This window comes from Vulpes vulpes, chromosome 2 (genome assembly GCF_048418805.1).
Source record: "Vulpes vulpes isolate BD-2025 chromosome 2, VulVul3, whole genome shotgun sequence".
Classification (NCBI taxonomy): Eukaryota; Metazoa; Chordata; class Mammalia; order Carnivora; family Canidae; genus Vulpes; species Vulpes vulpes.
The window spans coordinates 124,751,037-124,775,776 of NC_132781.1; the positions used below are offsets into that span (position 1 = coordinate 124,751,037).

The following is a 24,740-nucleotide window of genomic DNA, read 5'->3' on the forward strand; positions in this document are numbered from 1 at the left end:
GTTTTATGCATCTTTGAAAATCAGTTCACTTGGCTTAAATGAGCCAGTAATTAGTCTGATTATCTCTGCTAAGTGTTTTAGGCTCCACTATAGAGCTCTATACCTAACTTTATGATGAAATTGTTAGGCTGAATTTGTTTTTTTAAATTGATTTGTTTCTTATCCACAACTTCTTACTGAAAGACACAGAGGCTAGTTAGTATATTTGTGTTCATGATGCTATTTCTGGACAAATGACTCCTTTATCTGCTTTAGTATTCTAACTAGGTAGGTGAGATTTTTGGTAATTTCTAAGATTGTAATTTTGTTTGCTGAATGACTCTTCTATTGTAGTCAAGTAGTAATTGGCTAAGGATGGTTCTAATCTTGAGAATTTTATGCAGTGTAACATATTATCTAATATTTCATAAATTGTAGCTTTTGTATTCTGCTTGCTAGATATTCCACTTTATGAATTTGTGGTTGGATGTTACGCTGTAATTGACAGTACTTGAGGTTTCATTAATTTTACTTTCAGTCAGTCACCCTGATGGTTAGTGTTGTCATCAAACTAAAATACGATTTATATAACTGAGTTTAAGAAACTAGTGGTAGGAAATTTGATGTTTCAAAGAACTCAACCAAAATACTCTTTTTGAAAGATTTTTTTTTTGAGAGATTTTTAAGCAGTCTTTTGTCTCTGAATGTAGTACATGTTTAATTTTATAATTTGATATACATTCAACAAAAGTAACAAAACCAAATCACCTAGATCTCACCACTTTGCAGTAACAATTACTAATACTTTAATGAAAAGACCTGTGTTTGTTTATATGGAAGAACACATATGCACATATATACATGTTCTCTTTTAAAACATCAAAAAAAAAAAAGTAACCTACACACAAAAGACAAAATCATTCCGTATGTCTCTGACTACCTTTGTTCTCTTACATGTTTCCTAGGTCGTTATTGTTTATGGCATTTAGAAAAAAAGGATGGCTTAATGTAGTTTGGTAGATGAGACTCCTCCAGTTTCCATGACACATACCAGGGACTGGGTGGTTTAAACAACAAAAATTTTGGGCAAAGTCCAAAGTCAAGGTGGCCAGTTTGGTTCCTGATGAGGATTTTCCTTCTGCTTGCAGATGGTCACTTTCTTGCTGTGTCCTCGAATTGTGGAAGGGTAGAGAGATCTTTCTCTTTCTATAAGGCCTTGGGTACCATCTGACTAGGGCCCCACCGATATGACCTCATTTAACCTTAATTACTTCCTAAAAGCCCTGTTTCCAAATGTAGTCACACTACATTTGGTTAGGATTTCAATGTAAAAATTTGGGAAAGGGGTAGCGATAGGCCATAATTTATTTACTGTTTTTTGTTGTTGGGAATTTCTCTTCTTTCTGTCACTTTATATAAAAACAATGCTGTGGTGAACCTCCTTGTTCTGAACGTTTCGTTATTTTTTTTATGATGCATTGCTGAATTAAAGGGAATTTTAGGACTCTTAATTTGAGCTGCCAAATTGTTCTCCAAAAAGGTTGTGCCAATTAATACTCTGAAATGCACTGTGTGAAGCTCATCAACAGTGTAATATGAATCCATTAACATTTTTTTAGCCAGTTTCATAAGTGAAAAATTGTGCTTGTTTTAATTTACACTTTTTAAAATAGGATTCAAGTGTGTATAGATCTTTTGCAGGGATTTTTTTGGATATGCCTGTTGTCTTTGCCCATTTTTTATGAAGGCATTTACAGTAGTGCTTTTCCACGCCATTGCTTATCATATATATAAAAAATATTTTTTCCATTCATCATTTAGCTTAGGGCGTATTTGGACTGACAGATTGTAAAGTTTTATGTGGTAGAACTTAACTGCTCTTTGTCTCTATGGATCCTACTTTTATAGGTATGCATAAAAAGATTTTCCAAACAGATTATACGGATATCTACCTTTTTTTTCTTCCGTGTTTTTATTGTTTTGTTGTTGTTGTTGTAAAGTAGTTTCTTTGTCTGGAGTTTATTTGAATGTAAGATATCCAAGAGGGATCTAACAACTTTTCCCCAAGTGGTTAGGTAACATTACTAGGATTATTTATTGAATGGTCTAATACTCTTTTAGATATAATTTTAGAAAGTATACATATTATATTTTAGAGAGAGAACTTTATAAAGCATTCAGAATGGATTTCAGCAGGCTGTTTTCTACTTCTGAATTATTATTTTTTATTTTTTAAAGATTTTGTTTATTTGACAGAGAGAGCAAACACAAGCAAGAAGAGAGGCAAACAGAGTGAGAGGGAGAAGCGGGCTCCCCACTGATCCGGGAGCCCTATGCAGGGCTTGATCCCAGGACCCTGGGTCATGACCTGAGCTGAAGGTAGACACTTAATCAGCTGAGCCACTCAGGCACTCCATGATTCTGAATTCTTTACCAATAATTTACTTGCTTTTTTTTTTTTTTTTTAAAGATTGTATTTATTCATGAGAGACACGGGGGTGGGGGTGGGGAGAGAGAGAGGCAGAGACACAGGCAGAGGGAGAAGCAGGGTTCCTGGAAGAAGCCTGATGGAGGACTCAATCCCAGATCCTGGGATCACGCCCTGAGCCAAAGGCAGACACTCAACCGCTGAGCCACCCAGGTGTCCCAATTGTTGATGCTTTTGTTTTTTCTTACAGGTTGCTTTTAAGGGAGATCCAGAGGCAGCCCTCATCCAGTATCTTACCAATGAGGAGGCCAGGAAAGCCATTTCCAGCACTGAAGCAGTTCTAAACAACCGATTCATTCGAGTTCTGTGGCATAGAGAAAATAATGAGCAGTCAGCATTACAGTCTCCAACACAGCTACTCCTGCAACAACAGCAAACACTTAGTCACCTTTCACAGCAGCACCATCATCTGCCACAGCACCTTCATCAACAGCAGGTGCTGGTGGCCCAGTCTCCTCCCTCAACAGTACATGGGGGTATCCAGAAGGTAATCCACTGGTTCACAAGCAATGAGAGGTCCTGTAATCCCACCCTCTATCTAGACCATCATTTCTCAGTTTGCGATCCTTAGGTCTTCTATAGGAAAGCCACTCAGTTTGATCTGCAGACCAGAAGCATCTCATCTCCTGAGAATTTATTAGACATGCAGTTTCATGGACCTCACCCCACCTTAGTCAGAATCACTGTGGTTGGGGCCTAAGCATCAGTTTTTTAATAAGCTCTCCAGGTGATTTTTATGAATTATAAAGTTTGATAAGTGCTGTTCTCCTGGAATTAAGTACCTGAGTACAAATTCCTGGGCCTTATCTCCCCAAACTTAAACAATCAGTCTCTAGATATGAGGCCCATAAATCTACATGTTTAAAAAAATACTCTAGTGATTCTTCTCAACACTAAAATGTAATAACTATCCACTTCCAAACAACTCTGAATCCTAACTTTTCCTTTGTTTTGTGTTAGAATCAGTCATCCTTGTACCCACTCTTTTGTCTTAATTTTTCCATGTAGAAAACTCTTCTAAAAAGCTTTTAAAACTGAAATATAAGCTCCAAGAAAATGGGAATTTTGTTTCTTTTATTCATTCTGTCCCGTGCCTAAAACAATGCCTGGCATATATTGCTCACAATTTTCTTGAATGAATAGATGAAGGGAGGAAAGAATAAACAAATTACTATTCATTAGAGCCATTCTAACATTGATGATAATGATAACCTTTTCCTAGGTGTTCTCTTGTTTCAACTAAATGCATTCAGATTTTTAAATTTATTTTAAAGATTTCTGTTTATTTGAGAGATAGGATGTGAGAGAGAGAGCAGCAGGGAGGGGCAGAGAAAAAAGCAGACTCTCTGCCAAGCAGAGAGCTTGACTACACAGAGCTTGATCCTGGGACTCTGGGATTATGACCTGAGCCAAAGGCAGCTGTTTTAACAGACTGAGCCACCCAGTTGCCCTGCATTCAGATTTTTAAAAGGGATTTTTTTTACTGTACATAGTCTTAACTCCAGTCATCATCCTTTTTATTTGCACGTAAGCCTGAATTTCTTTTGTCTATGTCCCACTTCATGATAGAGCCCAAAGGCAAATGCTTCTGTAGATGTTGGTCAAATGTTGTATAAAGGTGGTACTGTCACCTTTGTGATCTATTAGACCCTATTCTGTTAATGGAGTCCAAGGTTGCATTGATTTTTGGTGTGTCCATATTGATATAAGCTACTAGCAGTTAAAACCCCCAAATCCCTTAAAGGGAACATTTAAAATATCAGAAATTTTATCTGAGTATATGTATATATATCATGTATTATGTTGAGACAGTTTTTAGACATCCATTAAAGCATAGATAATAGCAGTCATTTATATGTCTACAACTTAAAAAAAGGAAGCCTTAACAGATAATTGAAGCACCCTCCCTTCTCATTTCTTTATTTTCTTCCCCAGGGTAATCACTAAAAATAATCTCTAAAAATCTCTGAATTTGTATGGGCATTTTAAAAACTTTTATCACATGCGTGTTTATTTGCATTTTAAAAACTTTTATCACATGCGTGTTTATTTTGTGTGTGCAGATGATGAGTAAACCACAGACATCAGGCACCTACGTTCTTAACAAAGTTCCTGTTAAACATCGTCTTGGACATACAAGTGGTAACCAGAGTGATACATCACACTTACTGAATCAGTCAGGTGGTGCTGGAGAGGATTGCCAGGTATGCATTTCTGCATCCTCAAATATATCTAAAGCTGTTCAGTGACACAGAGAAATTAAGAAATTGATAGTCATCCAAATTTGTAATGTCTTATTTCTTTATTAAAGGTAAATGTGACTGCTAACCTAAGTGTGGCAGGTATACTTCGCTAATTTCCAGGATTCTGCCAGAAACTGGCTATTAAATTTTTTTCCCTATTAAAGCTAAGTAGGAATTTGAGAATTTTAACCATTTATTAATAGATAAATGTCTTTCTTAGTCCATTTCTTTTCCTAAGTAAGAACATAATGAAGATTCTCTCATAATCAGAAGTCAAACTTTGAAATTTTTTTTTTAAGATTTTATTTATTTATTCATGAGAGACACAGAGAGAAGCAGAGACACAGGCAGAGGGAGAAGCAGGTTCCCTGCAGGGAGCCCGATGCAGGACTGGATCCCTGGATTCCAGGATCATGCCCTGGGCCAAAGGCAGGTACTCAACCGCTGAGCCACCCAGGCGTCCCTTGAAATATATTTTAAGTAGTTTTTTTATGTTAAGGAATTTATCTGCATAGTGACTTTACACAATGGTGATTATTTCAAAGAGAGCCTGGAAAATTCTGAAAGAGAGTAAGGAAGAAGACTAGCCCTACTAGACATTAAAAAATATTATGAAGTTTGTATAACCAAGTCAGTTGAGACTGGCGCTTGGAGAAACCAGTGGAACAGACGGAAAGACTCACTTGCAAATAGGAATTTATTAGATGTCAAAACAGTATCTTAGGTCAGTGGGGAAACTACAGACTTTTTGATAAATGGTGTTTAGATAACTGAATAGCCCTATAGAAAAGATAAAATTAGATCCATTTTTAAAGTTACATGATAATTAAGATAATTTCCAAAAAGATCTGAGATTTAGATGCCAATGGAAATGCTAAATTGTACAACCCCGATGAAAGCAAATTTGGCAAAGTCTCACAATTATGTATGCATTTATTCTAAACCAGTAACCCTCCTTTTCAGAATGTATGCTAAAAGTACATTTGTCAAACTATGAAAAAATGTATGTATAAAGCTGGTAATTGTAGACTCTTTAATAGCAAAAGACTGGAAACAGCCCAGATGTCTGTCAGTAGGGGACTAGTAAAATGTAGTAGTAATACATCCATAGAACAGTGTATATGCAACTTTAGAATGAAATGAATATTTTCATATGTACCATGAGGTGATCATCAGGATATATTAGGTAAAAAAAAAGGTAAAATGGAACAAAACATGTATAGTAAGCAACTGTCAGTGTAAGCAAGTAGGGCCAATGATTGCATATAATGTATTTGCTAATTAGAAGAAATGAAAATTCCTAAAATTAATTTAAAAAAATCTTTTAATTCCTAAAACTTAAATCTTGGTGTTTACAGCAGGGACCGAAAAAACTAGACAACTTTGACTATGTCTTGCTTTGTAGATTTGTCTTGGAACCATATAAATGGTGAAATATACTTAAAAGATAAAATGAAAAAAAAATAATCTCTAAAAATTAAAAAGACAAGTGAAACGAATTCATGTTTGCTTAGAGAGTACTTTAAAAACACAGTTATTTGGGATCCCTGGGTGGCGCAGCGGTTTGGCGCCTGCCTTTGGCCCAGGGCGTGATCCTGGAGACCCGGGATCGAATCCCACATCAGACTCCTGGTGCATGGAGCCTGCTTCTCCCTCTGCCTGTGTCTCTGCCTCTCTCTCTGTATGACTATCATAAAAAAAAAAAAAATAAAAAAAATAAAAACACAGTTATTTGACTATATATTCCTAATGAGATGAAGCCTGAGGCAAAAAGCAATTTTTAAAAAAAGATTTATTTAGGGCAGCCTGGGTGGCTCAGCGGTGTAGCACCGCCTTCAGCCCAGAGCCTGATCCTGGAGTCCTGGGATTGAGTCCCACATAGGGCTTCCTGCATGGAGCCTGCTTCTCCCTTTTGAATGTGCCTGCCCCCCCCCCCCCATGAATAAATAAATAAAATCTTAAAAAAAAGTATTTATTTGAGAAAGAGAAAGAAATGTGTGGGGGAGGAGTAGAGAGAGGAAGAGAGAAACCCAAGCACCCTCTACACTGAGCCTAGAGCCTGACTTGGGGCTGAATTCCAGTGACCCTGAGATCACAACTTAAGCTGAAACCAAGAGTGAATGCTTAATAAGCTATACCACAAGGCGCCCCACAAAAAGCAATTCTATTTCTCTAAAGATTTTTATTTATTTATTCAGGAGAGACACACAGAGAGACAGAAACATAGGCAGAGGGAGAAGCAAGCTCCCTGCTGGGGAACCCCAAAAAGCAATTTTAAAAAGTATTTTTCAGTAATCATGATTTTGGCAGTGTTGGTATTCTGAAACTAGTTTGTGAGCATTGTAGGGTAAATCAAATGAAGAATTAATATTGTCAATCACAACTGATATATTTAGTGCAGTTGAAAAGAGGCATACAGTAGATGAGATAAAGTAAAAACACCGTAGTCTGCTTTGAATTCAAAGTATGGTTGATCCTTGAACAATCGTGGTTTGAATTGTGCCAGGTCCACATGAACATGGATCAGTCAATCAATTTATTTATTTATGGTTTTATTTAAATTCAAGTTAGTTAACATAATCTATTATTAATTTCAGGGTAGAATTTTAAAGATTTTATTTATTTGAGAGAGTGCAAAAGAGCATGGGGGAGGGAGCAGTAGAGGGAGTAGAGTAGGACTTTGGGACCATGACTTGAGCCGAAGGTAGACACTTAACTTACTGAGCCATCTACACACCCTCGAGGTAGACTTTAGTGATTTATCAGTTGCATATAACACCTGTTACTTATTATACCAAGTGCCCTCCTTAATGCCAATCACCCAATTACCCCACACTACTCACCTTCCTCCCCTCCAGCAACCCTCAGTTTGTTCTCTGTAGTTAAGACCCTCTTATGATTTGTCTCCCTCTTTGTCTTTAGATTATTTTATTTTCCCTTGCTGTCCCCTCTATTTATCTGTTTTGTTTCTTAAATTCCACATGAGTAAAATCATATGGTTGTCTTTCTCTGACTGAATTTGTTTAGCAAAATACATTCTAGTTCTAGCCACATCATTGCCAATGGCAAGATTTCATTCTTTTTGATGACTGAGTAATACTCTGCTTTATACATAATACCACATCTTCTTTATCCATCCGTCAGTGGACACCTGCTCCTTTTAAACATAGATTTTTAAGATTAGTACAGTAAATTACTGTAAATGTATTATTTTCTCATATGATTTTCAAAATATTTTCTTATCTATAGCTTATTATCATAAGAATACAGTTATATGATATACCAAGTATGTGTTTATTTTATCAGTAAGGCTTCTGGTCAACAGTAGGCTATTAAGTTTTAGAGGAGTCAAAAGTTAAATATGTGGATTTTTGTACTGTGGGGTGGGGGTGGGGTCAGTCTTGAGTTATTTAAGGATCAACTGTATTGATAACAATTTCAGATACTGTTTTATCTTTAAAAACAAGCAATAAAAAGCTCTAAGACATTTCTTAAATTCTACTCACTGAAAAGGTCTGGAAGTAATAATCAGTCCAAGGAAAGAACCCCAGATCTGGGTCTAACAGTGTTCTAGATGACCCTGGAATATTTTTATCCAACCAGAAAATGAAGTTGTCAAAGATTCTGGAATCCTGTCAGAGAATGAGCTGTAGTCATAAAGGCTCTAGATCTATTCACAAATTTAAAGGAAATTCAAAGGACAGTGGAACATGTTACCAGGGTATTCTAGAATTCTGTGGCAAATATTGCACGATGAGTGATGTGGTTTCTTCAATAAACAATTTGCAAAAAAGGGGGGGGGGGAATGAAATGGTATTAAAGGACACAGGACACTTAAAAGAAATACAACCAGTGACAGTAGATGGACTGTATAGATCCCAATTCAAGTGATAAGAAATGTTTAGAATGTGACTATCTAATCATATTAAGTAGTTACTATCTTTTAAGTGTGATGATGGTATAGGGTTATATTTACAAAAGGAAGGGGGCGTTATCTTTTAAAGGTATAACTGTAATATTTACAGATAAAACAACGTGGTGTTTGGTATGAGTGTGGAGTTGGGGATTTAAGTAAAACAAGATTATATAGTCTCCCCTTATCTGCGGGGGATATTTTCCAAGATCCACAGTGGATGCCTGACACCATAGATAATACCAAACCCTATGTGTACTATCTTTTTTCCTGTATATACCTGCCCATAATAAAGTTTAACTTATAAATTAGGCACAATGAAAGGAAAAACAACAATAATAAAATGGAACATTTACAACAATATGCTTTAATAAATGAGAGGTCATTCTCAAAATATTGTACGATACTCATCCTTGTTCATGTGATGATGTGACATGATAAAATGCCTACATAATGAGGTAAAGTGAAGTGAATGATTCAAGCATTATGATGTAGTATTAGGTTACCCATGACCTTCTGATGAGCCAGATGAAGGTTATCTATTTCTAGACCGCGCTTGACCTCTGGTAACTGAAACCATGGAAATCCAAACTGTAGATAAGGGGGAACTACTATATTTTATGTCGTGATAACTGTTGGTGCTTGGTAATGGATACATCAAATTGGTAATAACTCTTTTGTTTCAAAAATTCCATTATAAAAAGATACCAAAACAAAGACATTGTAGATTTGGAAGTCAGACAGACGTGACTGACTTGACCTGCCTCTTACTGGATATATTAGATAACTCAAGAGTATTGATTTCCTTTTCTATAAATTGAGTTGCTGTGGGATTGAAAAATTTCATATTCATAAAGCATGGAACAGGGGTATTTAATACATACTAAGTGCTCAGTAAATTGTAGGTATTGCCATTTGTATGTTAGTAAATAATATGAATTTCAGCTGTGTAGTGTTCCTACAGTATTTCAGACGCTTGTGTAGTTAAAGTAGCTTAATTTTGAGGACAATTAACTATTGTTTGAGAGAAGTTTTGTATTTTATTATGGATATTTAATAGAATTCACACAATTGAGTTTTCTGTGAATTTCTCAATATTATATATTGTGCCCCTTATATCACATATTTAAAGTTAATTAAAAAATAAAAGAGGAGAATGTGTTAGGAAAGACTTGAACCTGAGAGATAGTACTGTATCATGTAGTTCTGCTGTGCCTTAAGGGAAGACTAACTGGAGAACGGTCTGTTCAGAAGGAGAAAGCAATCTAAATAACAAAACTAGCACAGTAGAGATGGCCAGTACTTTACTCAGATCTGTGAGCTAACTGCTTGTTGTAGGTTTGATTATAAACTCATATAGCACTTGATTAAATACAGTAAGATTATGATTACAAAGTACCTTAATCCTGAGTTAGTTGATTTGGAGGAGGGTTTAAGGAAATGAGTAATTCTGTGATCAGATGTCTTAATTAGTCTTAACCTAAAAGGATGGAAAACTAGGATGAGGCTAGAGCTATAATTGGTAAAGAAGCTACAGTCATCCCTGTTAGCCGGGTTAGAGAGAGATTTAATCAGTTTTACTGTTTAGACAGGATTCCTCTTTTTTGTCTCTTCGGTCATGATTATGGAGTGATCTTGTGGTCTTGTTTATGCCTTGACCCATCCTGGTCTCAAGAGTGGCCTTGTTGGAGATTTTTTTATGAAATTGTTTTTGTTTAACAGGAGGACAGTAAGGACTGACTCTGGGTAGTTGGCTGGCTGCTCCTAGATATAAGGGGCCGCATTCTTTTTCTCTTAATTAAAAAAATGTAACTAGAAGAGGAATAATGTGATCATATCCTGAAACACAACATTATTACTAAAGTTAAATTTTGTTTTTGCATTTGAGTGACAATTGGATTTATGTATACATAAAAAGCTAGTTTTATAAATGAAGTTTTTAATGTAAAAATATGTATAACTCCTAAAAAAATACAAATACTTGCAGCCTTTCTAAAAAATTAAAGCTTTTCTGAAATTTGATTTTATATGTTCTAAAATTTGATTTTATATGTGTTTTCCTAGATATTTTCAGCTCCAGGCCATCCAAAAATGATTTACAGCTCCTCAAACTTAAAGACACCTTCGAAACTTTGTTCAGGTTCTAAATCTCATGATGTTCAAGAAGTTCTTAAAAAGAAGCAGGTAACAGCCTTGATTCTAATCTCCTTAAAGAGGAACTGACCCATTGAATTCTTAAGTGATTATGTTAGCACATTTGGATAGTTCATGTTGTTATGGAAGCACATTACAATGTTTATTTAGCTGCTTTTTGGTACAGTGTACATTTGAAAAAAAAAGATGAACAGACAAAAAAGTATTTTGTGGTTCCCTTTCAGCAGCTATATCAAACACAAGGAAAGAATTTTTCTGATATAAAAATAAACAATACTGAGTTGACCTGTTTTGGTTTTTTTTCTCCAAGATAAGGAAGCAGACAGTTTAACTTCATTATTTCCTCTTTTAAATCCTCTCTTGCTTTGTAAGTTAGACAATATTTCACATAAAGTATAACATTTATGTACTTGTTATTCATATGATTCACTTCTGAGTTTCATTATCTTTTTAGATTTAAACTCATATAAGAGTTTCTCAAATAAAATGTATGTTTGTATTGTCTCAGTATAATTGGAGATTAACAGAGAGGGGTGAGATACAATATTTTCCTGGTAAAAATCCATAGAATTTGCTATGACTTCTGTCCTCTAGCTTTATTTCACATTTTTAAAACTTGAAACATGAAAAATACGGATTGGCTTATTACATTGGCAAGGAAAAACAGGTATTGTTCTTTATAAATACATTCACGTCATTCAAGTAAATAAATGTATTTAAAGGTTTTTGTCTCTGGTTTCAGCTATTTTTTGATTTGGATTAGAATTTTTCTTACACAACATAGGAATGACCCTGAAGAAATGAGTTGGTCTTTTAACAAATGTATGCAAATGTTGGCAATATCCATTACTAATTTTTTTAATCTGTTCATATAGGAAGCAATGAAGCTACAACAAGATATGAGGAAAAAGAGACAAGAAGTGCTAGAAAAACAAATAGAATGCCAGAAGGTAAGATAAGAACTCATTATTTGCTTGCTGGAACTGATGGATACAATGGATTTTACAAAGATACCTTCATAGTAAAGTTTATAAGGGTTATTTATATTAAAATTTACTAAGCATGGTTTTACTTTCTTCTGTTTATTTTATAGATGCTAATATCTAAGCTAGAAAAGAACAAAAACATGAAACCAGAAGAGAGAGCAAACATAATGAAGACTCTAAAAGAGCTTGGAGAAAAGATTTCACAATTGAAAGATGAATTAAAAACATCTTCTGCAGTCTCCACACCATCTAAAGTAAAGACAAAAACAGAGGTATCTATTTGCATTTTCCATTCAGGATAGGGTTGTTGAACATCTGTTATGTGCTTGGCTCTTTGAAAGTACATTGGAACCCTTAGGTAGCTAATAGTCTAATGGGGAGACAGAGTAACAATTTTTTTTAAATGTTCCTCTGTATGCTATGTACTATCTTTGAAAGAGGTGCTAATACTCTCTTTGAACAAAGATTTTTTTTTTAACTTCCTGAAGATGAAATTGCTAGAGTGATGGAAAAAAAAAAGTGTATTTTCCTGTTTCATGAATTGTTTTTCTAATATTATGGTATAGTGGAACCATCTCTTTTAATATTCAAAAGATACCATTGGCTTTAATATGGCAAAAATGTGGCATTCTGTTGAAAAAAAGAATCAGAAGTTCTAGATCCACTTAAGTCTAATTTCATTAATTGCCATTTGTTTCCTTAGAGAGAACTTGCTGTGGAACCATATGCAGTGGTTCCATTATACTACAGCTCTTTAGGGGAATTTTAGATTATTTTCTGGCCTTTTGATAACTTGGAATAATAAATTTATCAGATATATAGAATGCAAATTTTTATGTACATTATATATAATACATTTGAAATTGTGGCTCTCTCACTAGAGGGATGTAAAATATTTCATCAAAATTGCTTTGAAAAAATATTTTTATTGAAATTTTTCCTAATTATAGAAGCAGCATATACACATTTTAAAAGTTAGTATTTGAAGGGAAAAAGTCTCTCACAGTCATGCTATCTGAAGACATATAGGTTGTCCCTCACACCCAAAAAAAGTGGCAGTAGTTGTAGGGTTCAAATCGGAAAGCAATTATGTGGCTATTATCTATGTACCATTAATGAGTATTTCCTATGTAATTTATTTTGCCCGATTGTGTTTCATTTATGACTCTTTATTATTAGAAAATTATTCTCCCTCTTCTCAGTTGACTCTCCAAGGTCTGATTTTTAGGTCATCTGAAGCAGTAATACTGCTTATTATTTCTACTAATGTCAGTATACTCTCTGTGTATTTTTGAACCGTTAACCTTCCCTAAAACACTCGGGTTTATTGCATCCTCTTATTCTCATTTTGCCAAAAAAGATGTGTGTCATTCCATAAGCATAATATTCTGAATAAGATCTTAGACGTTATCTAACAAATGCATTTTTTTTTTCTTTTAATGAATACATTTTTACTCTTATTTTTTCCAAAGGCTCAGAAAGAACTATTAGATACTGAGCTGGATCTTCACAAGAGGCTATCCTCAGGAGAAGACACAACAGAGTTACGGAAAAAACTCAGTCAGTTACAGGTTGAGGTGAGAGTTAAGAGGAGTCCCTGACCCCACTACATTTAACATCTCAAATAAATACCTATATTCTTCCTGTCTTTTCTAGGGTTCAGTCTGACAGCATATATTATATTCTACCTTTTGTTGTTGTTCAGGCTGCACGATTAGGTATTTTACCGGTGGGTCGAGGAAAGACCATGTCCTCTCAAGGTCGAGGAAGAGGCAGAGGCCGTGGAGGAAGAGGAAGGGGCTCACTGAATCACATGGTGGTGGACCACCGCCCCAAAGCACTAACAGTTGGGGCATTCATTGAGGAGGAGAAAGATGAATTACTTCAACATTTCTCAGTAAGTTTTTAAAGTAGACAGATGCCAACTATATAGTAGTCTGCATTTTCTGGCTGCATTCTGTATACATATTAAATGTTTTGTAGATTAGAAAATCAAGTTGTAAAAAATGGGAATTAGCAAATTCTTATTAATACATTTGAAGGTCAAGAAGCAGCTAATGCTTTGTAATTCCATAACTCCACATAAATCCATTTCTATTAACAAGTTGTTCCAAAGCAAATATTTGAATTTTTTGTTTGTTTAGGGTTATTTCATGGTTTACCAGGTGTTTATAGTCAGTAAGTAAAAATAATCTGGGATGAAGGCAGAATTCAAAGGAAGAATTTATTAGGATAAGAGACATGTATCGTTTTATTCTGTGTACAGTGGCAACCACTTTTAGATAAACATGCAAATTGAGATTTATTACAGATAACTGTCTTTAATTTGCTCCTTAAACAGAGTATATCCTCTTTCCACTCATTCATTCAATAAGTACTGTTACTTGTGCTAGAACATTTTCATACATGATCGCATTTAATCTTAAATAACTATATATATAAAGTGCATGTGAAATCCCATGTGTACCGATGAGAAAAACTAAAGTTTAAAACTTAGGGATGCCTAGGTGGCTAAGTGGTTGAGTGTCTGCCTTTGGTTCAAGTCGTGATCCCGGGGTCCTGGGATTGAGTCCTGTATCGGGCTCCCCATAGGGAGCCTGCTTCTCCCTCTGCCTGTGTCACTGCCTCTCTGTGTCTCTGAATAAATAAATAAAATCTTTAAATAAATAAAGTAAGTAAGTTTAAAACTTAAAAGTGAACCAACCAAGATCATACAGTTAGTAAATGGCAGAACCAAGACAAAAATACTCAGAGTTGACTGTTAACATCTGGGATCCTTATTCTTCAAACAACGTTTTTGAGAGAAGACATTTTCAGCCCTATTTATTTTATCTTACTTTATATTTTTTTAGAGAGTGAGCAAATGAGTGTGAGTGGGGGGTAGGGCAGAGGGAGAGAGAGAATCTCAAGCAGACTCCCATGTTCAGTGTGAAGTCCGATGCAGGGCTTGATCCCTCAACCCTAAGATCATGACCTGAGCTGAAATCAAGAGTTGGATGCTCAACTGACTGAGAGGTACCCCCATTTTCAGCCCTATTAACCTGTTAAAGATGGTGAAGGAAATCTTAAAGAGCAAGACTTCCCTCTATGTTTTTTTCTTTTCTTTTTTTTTCTATGTTTTTTTTCTTATTTAGTTTGATGCCCCTTAATCCTTTTTCACTTTGAAGTTTAGAGAACTGTGGGTTGTTACAGTATCCAGATATGAGAGCTATGTTGGCTATACTCTTGAGTGACCACTCAAGCCATTTTCTTTCACCAGTCTGACCAATATTACATATTTTTTTTTATAAAGTGGGAGACTAGCTTTAAAGTCACTTCCTTGAGGAGTAAAATATGGAGAGGAGCACTACACATGTGCAGGGTATTCTTGAGGCTGGGTGAATGTTGATTTTTGTCTTTTAATGTTGAGCATATAAAATTAATATCTGCTTGCCAAATAAGTTGGGCCTTTACACCTAGCCTCACTTCAGGTGAGGCAGTACTTGAAGCAGAATTGTGGTAAATTTGAATTTGCAGCAAGTTGTAGTTCCAACAACAAGGTCTTCTTTGTTAGGTAGGAGGCTGCATATTATATCCTGAGGGTCACTGAAGACTACATGTAGATGTTTTTAAGTTTTAGCCCACAACTCATGGTCACATGCATGTCTTCCCTTCTCATAAGTAGAATCATTGTGGAGCATCCAATAACCAATTTTTGTGGACATATATTTGATAAGTCTGAAATATGGCATCTGGTTTGTGGAAAGGGGCATGTCCCGACATTTGGGGAAGGAGCAAACAAAGCCAGTGCAGGTGAGGTAACTTCAGGGAAACATTGCCATCAGTTTTGATGGTGTTTTGTTATTTGTTTGTTTTGATAGAGTGCTGTTAGGCTAGAAACACACCTTAGTAACAGATGCTTGAGGCAGTGTAGTATGTTTTCTTTGAAAGAACTACAGAAATCTATGTGCCTAGACAGAATTGTAAATAGATTTAGCAAATGTAAAAGGTAACTCTTCCTTGAGGTGTTTTATATCCCACAAAGGAAGGCAAAGGTAAAATAGTTATTTTCATTATTCTTTTACTGTCCTTAATGATTGTGAAAGGATCATGGATGAACCACGTCTGTATGAAAATATGGTAAGATGGGTTTTAGTGAAGCTCTTTTGCAGTATGAGGACCTCGTTCTGGTGTCCTCCAGTTTATTCTTGTATCCAGTAATCTGCTTCTAAGAATTTATCATAAGGAAATTAATGGTTTTATGCAAATAAGAGCTGTAAGGATGCTAAGTATAGCACCCCTTGTAATAGTAAAAAGGAACAATCTAAATGCTCGGTGGCATTTTGCTGTTATTGAAAATGTTTTTATTTTTTCATTTTTTATTTTTTTGAAAACGTTTTTAAAGAACAAAGACATGAGAAAATTCTCAGGATTGACCTTTAGGTTAAAAAAGATAGGATACAAGATTATACATAAACTTTGAATAAAAGTCCATTAAATTTTTGTTTCTGGGTTGACAGAATTCAAGTTGGATTTTCATGTTTTTCTTTGTGAAGACCTATTTTCTATGCCTTCCAAGTGAACCTATACTACTTTTTAGTCAGACTTTTCTTTTTTTAATGGAAGTTTTCTTTCTTTATTTGAGAGACAGAGAGAAAGAGAGCACAAACAAAGTGAGGAGCAGAGAGAGAAGCAGACTGCCCACTGAACAGGGAGGCTGATGTGGGACTTGATCCTGGGACCCTGGGACCATGTTCTAAGCTGGAGGCAGACGTCCAATGGACTGAGCCACCCAGGTGCCCCTAAGTCAGACTTTGTAACATCACATTTACGTTTAGGATGAAATATTAGTGGTTCTTTTTTTTTTTTTTTTTTTTAAGATTTTATTTATTAGAGACCAAGACAGAGAATGCATACAAATGTGGGTGGAGGGGCAGAGGGAGAGGAAGAAACAGACTCCTCTGTGAGCAGGGAGCCTGATGTTGGACTGGATCCCAGGACCCTGCAATCACGACTTGAGCCAAGGCACGTGCTTAACCGATTGAGCCACCCAGACGCCTCTCTCCTTTACCACGTTTAATAATCTTTTAAAAACATGAAAACCATTCTTAGCTCACAGGCCATCAAAAACAAGGTGCTGGGCCACATTTAGCCTCATGACTGTAGTTTGCAAAGATCCCTGGTATGTGATATCGTATTACTTTATATGTTAAGTAGTTAAGTTAAAAAATATGAAATAGTATTATATAGCATATAAATAGAATTTTAGGGATCCCTGGGTGGCACAGCGGTTTAGCGACTGCCTTTGGCCCAGGGCGCGATCCTGGATACCCAGGATTGAGTCCCATGTTGGGCTCCCGGTGCATGGAGCCTGCTTCTCCCTCTGCCTATGTCTCTGCCTCTCTCTCTGTGTGTGTGTGTGTGTGTGTGTGTGTGTGTGTGTGACTATCATAAATAAATAAAAATTTTTTAAAAAATTTAAAAAAATAGAATTTTATGTATTTTAAGGGTAAAATCAATGAGTCTGGAAAGAACTTTTTAAAGAAAGAATTCTTATATATATCTTTCATTTGACAGAGATCTGAGGATATTAAAGACCTTTATGAAGAATTCCCTTTAAGTATTTTAATATTAAACTTTAGGTCAGAAGATGAAAGTTTTAAGTCCTAGAGCCTTGCTTGAGGGCACAGACAGGACAAGAGCTAAGGTACATTCCTTTGCCCCTGATTAAAGAGAGGTTTGGTGAGTTTCAACAGAAGAGTTACTTATACTAAATGTTGGGAACACTTGAACTGCCCTTAGGCATTTTCAAATAGTATGCATTAATCAACTACAAGATTTTTGAACTGTGGTAGTGTGGTTTAGCTACTGGACTCAATGATAGAAGGTGGAACTTTTTTTTCTTCTTCCTGATTAGATTATGAAAGTGATCATGCTTCTCAGGATGTGTTTGGCTGCAAGTAAAACATGAATAACTTGGGAAATGTGAACATTTATTTTCTTTCTTTTCAAGAAATCTACAAATAGGGAAATTTTACTTTTAATTCAGAAACTCAGACACACAACACCTTTTTATGTTTCTTCTGGTATCTTAGTACTAGTACGTTGTTGGCTTTTGTTCTTAGGCCTGTTTCTTCATGGTGTGACACCAGGATGTCTGCATCAACCACAAATATCGTGGCCTCTAAAAAGAATATCCAAAGGCAAAAAAGAACAGAACTTTCTTATGACATTTTTAAAAAATTATGAGCTAACTTTCCTAGAAAGTATCCCTGCCTCTACCCTACCTCACCCCTGACCTGTAGCACTCTCATTCAGCACATGTGCCCTCATGTGTCTTAGTCAGATTGTCACTTACCCATTTATAAAGTAGTCTCTGTTGAGGAAACTGTTCCCATGATTGAATTAAATCAGTCATGGTTCCATAAGCCAATTGTCCAATCGTGAAAACCAAGGTCAGTTAGAATGGAAAGAGATTAAGTAGTTGTTGATTTAGACAACTAAGACAATGTGTTTTTCTTTTATGTTTTTACTTAAATTCCAGTTACTTAACATACAGTGTAATACTAGTTTTAAGTAATTCAACACTTCCATACCACCCAGTGGTAATCACCACAAGTGCCTACCTTTAATACCATCACCTGCTTCACCCATCCCCCCACCTACCTCCCTTCTGGTAACTGTCTCTGTAGTTATGAGTCTGTCTCTTGGTTTACCTCACTTTTTTTTTCCTTTGCTCTTTTGTTTTGTTTCCCAAGTTCCACGAATGAGTAAAGTCATATGGTATTTGTCTTCCTCTGACTTATTTTGCTAAGCACAGTATTCTGTACTTCTATCCATGTCATTGCAAATGGCAAGATTTCATTCTTTTTTAAAGCTAAATAATATTCCTTTTCTCTCTTTCTGTGTGTGTATGTGTGTGTGTAAGTGTGTGTGTGTGTGTGTACACCACATCTTTATACATTCATCAGTAGATGGACACTTGGGCTGTTTCTATAATTTGGCTGTCGTAAATAACGCTGCTATGGATGTCAGAGGCTATGTATCCCTTTGAATTAGTATTTTTGTATTCTTTGGTTAAATACCCAGTAGTGTGCTTGCTGGATCATAGGGTAATTCTCTTTTGTGGGGGCAGAGGTGTAGTTATATTTTTAACTTTGTGGGGGAACCTCCATACTTACTGCCCCAGTGTGCATTTTTATAAGTTCTTTATGTATTTTGGATGCTAACCCTTTATTGAATATGTCATTTGCAAATATCTTCAGGTTGCCTTTTAGCTATGTTGATTGTTTCCTTCGTTGTGCAGAGGCTTTTTATTTTGGTGTAGTCCCTGTAGGTTATATTTTTGCTGTTTTTTTCCTTGCCTTAGGAGACCAATCTAGAAAACATTGCTACAGCTGATATCAGAGAAATTACTGCCTCTGCTCTCCTCCAAGATTTTTATGTTTTCAGGTCTCACATTTAGGTCTTTAATCCATTTTAAGTTTATTTATGTTTTTGGTGAAAGAGTGGTTTCGTTTCATTCTTTTGCAAAACAGTGTCTTCCGTGATTATTCATTGAAGGAAACTTGGAAAATATTCAGTTACAGAAAAAAAGAAAATTTTAAGTACCTTAGATTCTTTTGAAAGGAATTAGTTTTTATTAAAAGTTATATGTGTATGTCATTTGAAGAGTCAAATGAACTTAACATTCACAGAATTGTTAAACATTCTCCTACTCTATTTCTCACCATTTTATATTCTTCAAGGATGTCTTCTTTTAAATCTTTTAGCTGTTTTGGGGGGTTTTTTTTTGGTTTGTGTTTTCTTTTTCTTCTTCTTTTTTTTTTAAGATTTTATTTATTTATTCATGAGAGACACAGGCAGAGGGAGAAGCAGGCTCCATGCAGGGAGCCCGACGTGGGACTCGATCCTGGGACTCCAGGATCACCAGGCGCTCAACTGCTGAGCCACCCAGGGATCCCCTATTTTTTCATTTTTAAATAATAAGATTTTACTGTTACTTCTTGATTTTTTTTTTTAATTGTAAGCATTGTATATTGACAATCATTTTGCTTTTTTAGCTCCACAGTTTTTTGGCTTTGTTGTATTCTCTCTTTTCTTACATATTTATGCCTTTACAAAATATCATTGCATACTCTGGATGCAATGTAGTCTGCAGCCAGAGAGCATTTTGAGTCTTAAGTGAGAAGTGTAGAAGTCAGTTTCTGTACCCTCAAAAATATGTATGTAATTCATTGAAATTTTTGTGTTCTTACTGGCAAGAACCTCTAATTTGTCTGCTCCTTCATTCCTGGAACTTCATATAAGACAATGGATTACTTCTGCTGTAAATACTAAAGATTTCTCACATTTGGTTAGCTTTTCCCTATAGCTGTCTACATAGGGATTTTACTTTCTCCCATCTTCCACGTGTGTGGAAATGTATTTGAGAGTTTTACTGTTTAAGAAAGTGATAACTTAATTGTTTGACAAGTAATGTGCCTTTGTGTTTGCCAGAACAGAAGTTACTCGTTCTCTCGTTCTCAGAGAAAATTTTCTGAATAGCACTTTGTGTTTGCCCTTCTTTAGACTGTTTAAAAATTTTTTTAGTAATGATAGCTTTTTGTGAACTACTGATATTTACTACGACTTGGCAGCTAGAGTGTTTCCCACTCTAATATATATCTTACTGGATTTGGCAATTTTGAGTGGAATAATTTGTTATGCAGGACAGTCCTGTACATGTCAATACCTTTAGCATTCCTGTTAAATGCCAGAAAGTGCTCTTCAATCTTGTGACAACCCAACATGTCCCCAGCGTAATCTTACTGTCATTATATGTTTATATGTTAAGTATTTAACATTGGTTTTATAACCCTTTTTTTACATTGGTTGTAAGACTATGATTAGATCAAAGGCATACATATTTAAAATTTGGGGACAGCTTGCCGAATAACCCTCCAGGAATGTTATACTAAACTTGTGACAGTGGATAAGAGCACATTTTTGCCTGTATCTTCAATAGCACTTGAGTTTTGTTTTTTCATATTTGCTAGTCAGGTGACTGATGAATGATGACTGACAGAATTGGCATTAGTTTCTGATCTGGGAAGATGATTGGGCTAGATAAATTTCTGAGTAACTTGTGCCTTTTAGGTTCTAAGTACTTCTGGGTTACTGGATATAACTTCATTGATTTTCTCATATTCACATATATGTTGGTATATATTATTTTATTTGAATTACCTTATTATATTTTGAGGGGTAGCACACATGTACAAAGTGTAGAAGAAATGAAAGTATATGCAGTGAAAACTAAGGTTTCCTTTTTTACCCAGTCACTTCGTTTCACTTGCCATTTATTATTATCTGTTTCGTATGTATCTTCTCAAAGATAATCTTTCTGTATATATGTGTTATTTTGTCTCTAACACAAATGGTGGTGTGATATACAGTACTCTTTTGTATGTTTACTTTTCATTTAATATGTATTAGAATGTTATTAGAGATTATGCTATTTTGGTACACTTGGTGTTGCCCTGTTCTTTTTAATGGCTGCATGGTATTTTGTTGCATAGATGTACCACACTGGATTTAAATAGTCCTGTAGTGATGGACATCTAATTATTCCCTAGTATTTCATTATCTCATGCCATATTTTAGACATGTGTGTTAGATAATATATATAGGGGTATAGAAAAATTATGTATTTTAATAGCTGTGTGGTATTTTGGAGGCCAGATTTAAATGTGTTAAAGTACTTTTTAATAAAAAAAATGAGTACATGCAAATGGTTAAAAATATGGTTAATAAGAAGTAAGGATCTTCCCTCTTCTTGATCTCTGTGTCCTCTTAAAAGGTAGTATTCTTAGATATCTTTACAGAAAAAATTATGAATATGAAAATCCATACACAAAGTCTCTAACTTAAAAAAATTTACTAGAGTGGGCTTATAAATACAGAGCTGCTTTTCAGGCCTTGCTTCATTAACATAAATAGCTATTTGGTGTTTTCTTAAAATTATAAGGATAATACTCAATTTAAAGTATTTACTGGGGGATCCCTGGGTGGCTCAGCGCTTTTAACGCCTGCCTTCAGCCCAGGATGTGATCCTGGGGTCCTGGGATCGAGTCCCGCGTTGGGCTCCCTGCATGGAGCCTGCTTCTCCCTCTGCCTGTGCCTCTGCCTCTCTCTCTCTCTCATGAATAGATAAATAAATAAAATATTAAAAACAAATATTTACTGAAGCAAATGATATGTAACAGAAGCATATATAGTTCAATGATTTATTGGAAGGTAACCTTCCATATTCCTACCTATTCAAGAAAAAGTATATTCACAGCTGCCCAAAAGTCCATTCTGCCCCTTTCTAGTCACTGTTTTCTCCTTAGAAAAGTGACCATTATCCTTACTTTATGATAATTACCTCCTTGCTTTTGTTACACAGTTGATCCTCCCTAATCATGGGTTTTGTATTTGCACTTAACCTATCTAGTAAAATTATTTGTAAGATCAAAAATTCGACGGTCAAGGTACTTCTGTGGTCATTTTCAGACTTTGGCAGAGCTGTGAAAATGAGTTCCTGATGCACGCGTTCACAGCTAAAATCAAATAAGGTGACACTCTGCCTTCTTGTTTCAGCTCTCATACTGTAAAAAGCTGTCCTTTTGCAGTCTATTTGATACCCCATTTTTCCTCATTTTTGTGTTTTTCATTGGTGATTTGACTATCTGAAATGCTTTCCCAAGTATAATTCTCAAGTGCTATGTCAAAAGTTCAAGAAGGCTATGATGTGCCTTATAGTAAAAATAGGTGTGTTATGTAAGCTTTTTCAGCCATGAGTGCTTTTGGCTATGAGTTCAATCTCAGTGAATCAACATATATTTTAAAAATAAGGTGTCTTTAAACATAAAAACAAGGTTTTGTATTGATTAGTTGAATGTTTTGACCAGAGGCTCATAGGAACCTGACCCTCTCTTTGCCTTAGGAACGGTGGTTTGGTATTTACTAATTCAGTGCTTGCAATCAGCTTCATGCAACTAGGGCAAATAGAATCAACTCTAGTTTTATCACCTAAATGTGCTTTCCTAAAGATGACAATATTATTATTCTGCCTATTTTAAACATTTATATGAATGGAACTACTACACAGTCTATATTCTTTTGTGGGTTTTTTTTTTCTTTAACATTACGTTTGTAAGATTCTTTCGTATCACATGTAACAGTAGTTTGCCATTTTTATTCCTCTATAATTTTCAGTTGTGTAAATAAAACACAATTTATTCCTCAGTTCTCTTGTGGTGGATAAGTATTTGGGTATTTTTACTTTATGAACATTGTTGATAGCAGTATTCTTTTAGATCTTTCAGTGTATATGTGTACAGAGTTTTGTTGGATATGTGTGGAAGTATTGAGTGAACTACATCAATTTCATTAATGTAGAGCCCTGTCAATAGTGTGTGAAAATTCTTGTCTTGGTATTATTAAAATATATCTTTATTCTGATCATTCATCTTGTTTATTATTGTAGATTAGATTGTGGGGGTTATATATTCTTAATTTCTGACTGCATACAAATTAAATTTCTAATTCTTCCTTCAGTAATTTATGTGCAGTACATATTAATGCTCTAAAATTCTTTCTGGAGGACAGAACTGCTACCATCTTTGGAGGGCAACCCAGTAAATATAGGTTAAAAAATCTCCATCACTCTCTGTTTATAAAAACTGACAGATCTTTTTTAAAATTTCAAGTAACAAAGTCTAAGGATCTAACATATTACATGGTGACTATAGTTTAAAACACTGTATTATATAATTGAAGTTTGCTAAGAGAGTAGAACTCAAATACTCTCACCAGAAAAAAGTTAAATAGGTGGGGTGATGAATGTGTTGTTAATGAACTAGATAGGGAGAATCTTTCCACTCTGCATCTGTATATCAAATCATCCTGTTTACACTTATCCTACAGTTATCCTACAGTTACAGATATCCTACAGTTTTGTCAGTTTTACCTCAGTAATGCTGGAAAGAATTGAGATAATACTGAAGTGAACGAAATAGTGAAAAGGTCTTTGTCTAATTGGGCTGTGTACTATGTTAAAAGAATAAGGGCAAAAGATGTGTACTACACAAGTTACCAGATTTTTCTCTGGATTTAATGAGATCTGATTGACATACAACATTGTATTAGTTTAAGATATACAACATAATGATTTGATATATGTGCTTATAGTGAAATGATTACTAAAATAAGTGCAGTTAACATTTGTCACCTCACATAGAATTCTTTTTTTCCTTGTGATGAGATCTACTCTCTTAGCAACCAACTGATTTTTAAAAGATGGTAAATGTATATTTGGATGGAACCATTTTGAAATAACAGTTTAGTGTGTCTCATAAATTAAAATACTTGGTATTAGGTTATAAAGATGTAGCCCCCACAGGGATAGTAGAGTTTTTCCTTAGATCACAGACTGATATCTATGCAGATAGTACTTGACTGATGATGGATCTGGCTTAACATACATTCTGAACATGCAGTGATCTGAGTGTTCTTTGGAAACATTTGGCAAATGCTTACTGACACTTAACATTTTCCTAGAAAAACTAGAGTGAATCCCCCCCCCCCATATTTAAAAGAACCTTTTCTATTGTATTTTTCAGGATTGAACCCAGAATTGGGAATATTCTGCAGTCTAGCATCATTGATAGAAAAGCTGTAGGAATGACTGAGCTTTCACTTTAATGAAACTTTGGGTCCCTATTCTTTTGTCTCTTTTGCTTTGTGTTTAAAATTTTTACTTTCTCCTAATGAAATTTCTTGGGAAAGAAGAAATTGGATGGTAGTGCCAAGAAATACATTTGAAACTGAGCACTTTTACCTTGAGTTAGGAGAGTAGGTGTTTTAACATTTGTTGAATGCATAGAATGGCTAAATACTTGTCCTTGTTGTATGGCATTTCAGAAGAGGAGATGGGAATAGTTTTTATCAACTATGGGTAAGGCTCTCTGAGA

The 24,740-nt window shown here is 35.1% G+C and overlaps 1 protein-coding gene across 4 annotated transcripts in view; it reads left to right on the forward strand.

Annotated features, from left to right (window-relative positions):
- Positions 1-24,740, forward strand: part of RBM27 (RNA binding motif protein 27) — a 73,548-nt gene that overhangs the window by 43,387 nt on the left and 5,421 nt on the right. For all 4 annotated transcript variants that reach the window (XM_026018497.2, XM_026018500.2, XM_072749907.1 and 1 more), the window contains 7 exons: positions 2,658-2,954; positions 4,531-4,671; positions 10,688-10,807; positions 11,653-11,727; positions 11,871-12,035; positions 13,236-13,340; positions 13,469-13,660. In XM_026018497.2, coding sequence (XP_025874282.1) covers positions 2,658-2,954; positions 4,531-4,671; positions 10,688-10,807; positions 11,653-11,727; positions 11,871-12,035; positions 13,236-13,340; positions 13,469-13,660 — 1,095 coding nt within the window. The remainder of the gene's footprint in view (positions 1-2,657; positions 2,955-4,530; positions 4,672-10,687; positions 10,808-11,652; positions 11,728-11,870; positions 12,036-13,235; positions 13,341-13,468; positions 13,661-24,740) is intronic.